Source organism: Nannobrachium achirus (assembly GCF_963921795.1).
Source record: "Nannobrachium achirus genome assembly, chromosome: 11".
In the NCBI taxonomy this organism is placed as follows: Eukaryota; Metazoa; Chordata; class Actinopteri; order Myctophiformes; family Myctophidae; genus Nannobrachium; species Nannobrachium achirus.
In genome coordinates this window covers 59,815,418-59,820,417 of record NC_137820.1, presented here as the reverse complement: position 1 = coordinate 59,820,417, position 5,000 = coordinate 59,815,418, and the positions used below count along the sequence as shown (strand labels likewise).

At 40.1% G+C, this 5,000-nt stretch overlaps 1 protein-coding gene across 1 annotated transcript in view; it reads right to left on the bottom strand.

Annotated features, from left to right (window-relative positions):
* The window catches only part of necab2 (N-terminal EF-hand calcium binding protein 2), a gene marked incomplete at both ends in the record, with an annotated part of 190,102 nt that overhangs the window by 121,622 nt on the left and 63,480 nt on the right, over positions 1–5,000 (bottom strand). The window contains one exon of the mRNA XM_080736578.1: positions 1–3. This exon is cut by the window's left edge and continues 23 nt beyond it. Within this exon, the coding sequence (XP_080592704.1) occupies positions 1–3 (3 nt within the window). The remainder of the gene's footprint in view (positions 4–5,000) is intronic.

The window sequence follows — 5,000 nt, the reverse complement described above, 5'->3', positions numbered from 1 at the left end:
TTACTAGAACATCACAGCACAGGGGCAGCAGAAGGAGAGAGAGAACGGGGAAGGAGATAAGGAAGGAAAGGAGAGAAGGAAAGAGGGAAAAGGAGAGGATGGAAAAGAGCAGGATCAGAAACAGAGGAACAGCTTTCGCATGCAGTCAGATGGGGACACACACACGCACGCACAAACCCACACACCCACGCACACGCACGCACGCACGCATGCACACACACACACACACACACACACACACACACACACACACACACACACACACACACACACAGGCAGTTGGCAGTAGGGATGGGACGATAAGCGATATTATCGTTTATCGTGAAAAAAAAAACACTCACGATAATCATATCGTTGATTTAATTTAATGTATCGTCAAATCGTCCTCCGTCATGCACTGGGATAAATTCACCTTTTATTTGCCGAGCTGCATATCTAGCTACTTAAACCCTCTTTAATTGGTAAAAGGTACTTATAATATATGTACTTGATACAGTCTTTTTTTCACTCTCTATCAAATGTCTTTGCCAAAAAATAGTCGATCTACAAGATCACAACGCGTCGCAGTGCGACGCGTTGTGAGCTTGTAGATCTGCTATTTTTTGGCAAATGTTCCACCTCAAGATGATAATGGATGTTTGGGATATTTTGATTATCGCGATAATATCGTAAATCACGATTTCTTTGGTCACAATAATGGTGATATGATATTTTCATATCATCCCATCCCTAGTTGGCAGGCAGGGGGCTCTCTAACAAGACTGACAGGAATCAGGCTGGAGCCTTGCAGTTCTTCAGTGCATCAGGACTCATTTGGCAGTGAATGTTTCACTGGCACAAAGAACTACATCAGACCACATGCCCCGAGGTCCCTCCTCGCTCAACCAACTGTCAGGCTCAGATGAAAAAGAGATGGAGCGAAGGAGACCCAAAAGAACCAGCAAAGAAGGATCAATAAGAAAAGAGAAGCTGAATAACTTGTGTCCCTGCACAGGAAAATCCTCAGAGAGTCAATGCAACTCTGTGTGCAAATGGGAACCAAAATGGACCCACAACTCTGTGAGTTACAAATGGATAAAATTACACTGAGGATGTCACTACTATTATGTAACCTTGTGCAGGGGCGTCACAAGGGGGGGGGAAGTGGGACTGAGTTACTAGGGCCCAAGGTGGAGGTGCCTGGAATAATGTTATGCTGTAGCTATTGAAAAATAGCAGATATGCAAGCTATTTTTGAAAAGTCGTGAAAATGTGTGCAAATCTTTGAATATATGTGTTTGGGGGTCTGTGGCCAAATACATATCAATTTGCGGGTCATGAAAAGGTTTGAGCGCCACTGACATAGAAACATATTAAAAAAAAAAAAAAAAGACTTGCACACATTTTCACGATTTAAAAAAATAGCAGAGAAGCTATCTATAAGCACTCTGTGCCACGCTGTGAGCTTGTATATCTGATATTTTTCAATAGTTAAAGTACCCAGGGCCCAGAATTTGGTGCGACACCCCTGACCTTGTGCAAGCTCTCACAATCAAGATTCCACTTGCTGGGCGTTAGGAACTTGCTGCTACCACTATGCAATTCCCCCTGAGAGAGCCACGCCATGAGTTAAGTACTCTCCTCTCTCTACTCCGTGCCTAATCCAAATCTCCTTTTCCCCTTTTAGTCTTAGCTTTTCTTTTTTGCCTTTACCTAATAAAGTTCTCACCTAATAAAGTTGTTTATTTAGTTTTGTTTGTTGGTAAAGCGACTTTGGGTACTAAGAAAAGCGCTACCGGTATATATACATTTGATGTATTATTATTATCACTCCCACCTTGTATTATTTTTCACTAAACTCCCATCAAATGCTCAAATGAATCATATTCTCTTACACATGCAGCCTAGTGACATCCAAAAGATGTCCAAGGAACTCCAAACCAGACCCATTCAACTCAAGATAAATAGGATTTATTGGACCTCACTACTCATGTTACATGGAGTCAAATGAACACCAGGGCCAACATGCTGGAGTTGCCAGGGTGGTGACGAGGGTGCATTTGGTCCATAGTGTTTTTTTGTTGTTTTTGTTGTATTTGGCTGGAGATTCATGAAAGTTGTTGTACACAATATGTATTAGGGCTCTATTTTCATCCATGCCTTACCCCTTATCCTTAAACATTTAAAAATGTTTCACTATTTTGAAAAACATTTTGAAAATTTCAAATAGCTGATCTACAAGCTCACTACGTGTTCGGCTGTAGATGTAGATCGGCAATTTGAGGTATTTTAAATAGTAAAATGTTTATGTTCGTAAGGCACGGACGAAAATATACTGTAGCTGCGACTCCTAGCTTATATCTTTTACGACCCCTGAGCCTTCAGCTTGTTGGTTGACTTTGAATCACGGGACACAAAAGATGTGCAGACATTAATGTTAGGTTGATGCAATGATAGATTAGTACATCTGGTTTAGGCTGTATTGTATTTAACTAATTGGTTATTACTAATAACCTTTAGTCTTTTTCATTTCAAAGCTAAGGTAGATTGTGTTCATTCTATCTTATGTTATTATTTCGAGGGAGGGGAGGTGTAGTGTTCTCTGTGTTTTCATGTACAAAGATACATAACGTCACTATCGGGCAGAAACCTCGTATCTCCAAGTTTCAAACATGTACGTATAAAGTACAGTATAAAGCCTTGCTTTAATCATACAAGACTGTAGTGAAAATTGCAAATCTACAAGCACACAACCGTTGTGTGCTTGTAGATTGGCTATTTTCACTATTTTAAAACGGTTTTGGACATTTCCACCCGACAAGACGATAATATTGTTCGATGTCCTCAATGTACTCAACGCTAACATGTTATGATCATGATTATTTTTTTATAATTATTTTATGACAATAACATGTCAATCATGTTATGTTATGTTATACCATGTCACACCCAGGTAGGTGTGAGAAGGAGACATCAACAGTGATGGGGGTGAGAAAACATGACATAGAGCTAATCTCTCATCCCCTAGGTAGGGATGAGAGATGGAGAGACTAAATATAACAGAGAGAGGAGACGGAAGAGGCCAAAGTAAAGGCAGACACAGGACTGATGGATGGAGGGCTAATTGGGAAGAACACTCCATCTCTGCCCGTGTCCTCCCTCCCCTAAAAAGCTTTTGCTATAATGTCAGCCAGGGACGTGCTGGGCCCCTGATTCAGCCCGGGAAAAAGAGTTGGAGAGGCCCTCATTTTATTTTTTTTTAGTTATATTTCGTCGTTGTCGGGTGGAAACCGTATATGTCCAAAACCGTTTGTTTTGTATTTATCATTTTAAAAATGATTTAAACTAGTGAAAACAGCCGATCTACAAGCACACAACGCCTCGCACCGCGAGGCGTTGTGTGCTTGTAGATCTGCTGTTTTCACTACTTTTGTGCAACAGCCTTGTATGATGAAGCAGGGCTTTGCGAATGAACCGGCCGTTCGAGAGTTGTCCCGCTTTTCCCAATGGCCAGCACGTCCCTGATGTCAGCTTCCATTCAATAACTGCAGCCACGTCAAAGATAATGATTAAAGGAGCTATAGTCAGCTATTAGTCAGATGCTAAAATAAGAATAATGTTTCGAAAATATTTTATAAAAAAAATAAGCTTCATATATGTGTTTCTATTCAAAAATGACCACAAAAACCGTAAAACAATGATAAAAGAATCATTTTTGCCTTTGTCGGGCCAACACTTTGTTTACATCCTAGTCTAACACTATCAAAGAATAGACCAGAATGTAAACAAAGCGTCGGTCTGACAATGGCCAAAATGATTATTTTATCATTATTTTACGCTTTTTGTGGTCATTTCTGAATAGAAACACATGTATGAAGCTTATTTTTATTTTAGCATCCGTTTTTCAAGAAAAAGTTGACTATAGCTCCTTTAATATTAACTTTATAACACTTTTCTAACATGGTTAGAAAACGTGTTTTACACTAAATAAAAATAATAGATACAGAACAGCAGATGAAAATGACAGGGACGATAACAACGTCTTCTTGGCGTGATTTAACAGTTAGTTGTCGTCAGACTCAATGTAATGAGGTTAATGGTGCCAAAGCAAAATATTGGTAATGTGGTGGAAGCGATGGAAGAAAATGGCAGGTCCATTTATGATGTGGAGCTGACAGTGTTGCCACAAAATGTAAACAAGGAAGTGAATGTAATTGTTCCGGAGGTATGTGACACCACCGTGAAGGTCCTCCGTGACAGACATAATTGTCAGGCACTGTCAGGCATTAGAGCCCTTGTGGTATGCACCCTTAACCATTGGGCTATCGGGCCAACCCAGTTTCATGCCCCATATGCTTATATATATATATATGTATATGTTACAGTCAGTTTGGGTAACTCAGTGAGATTGGGGTAAGAGTGCTCGTTTTGTAGTTCACCACACACCCCTAACACCACCTGGATCAATTCACCTTGATAGTCTCTTATCAGCGCACCTGTGTAATTCTGCGCATTTAATTTACCATGAGATGGAGACAACAGCCATTCACTTGTGTAGTCGCTGATGTCACTCGTTTGCAACCACTCTTTCTTTGTTTATCTACTAGCCTAGCTCAGCTGTGTTTAGCAATTAGCTTACTATGCCTAACTCTAACCCTAACCCTAACCTTAACCTCAGTAAAACAATGCCTAACCCTAACCCTAACCCTAATCCTAACCTCTGTGGGGTGAGGCGCTATCATTCCTGCCGACGCTACGTTGCCGTTGTCGTTGTTGTGGATCAAAGCGACCGCTTGTTCCGCCCCGCGCCGCACAACGAGCGCTCCGGTTCTCGATCTAACTGATTCTCGATCTAGTGGTGACGTATATATATATATATATATATATATATATATATATATATATATATATATATATATACATACACACACACGCACACACACATATTAATAGTTAATAGATTCTTATGCATTCATAACTTTAATCTTGATTGTTCTGTATTTTAATTGTAATGAATATTT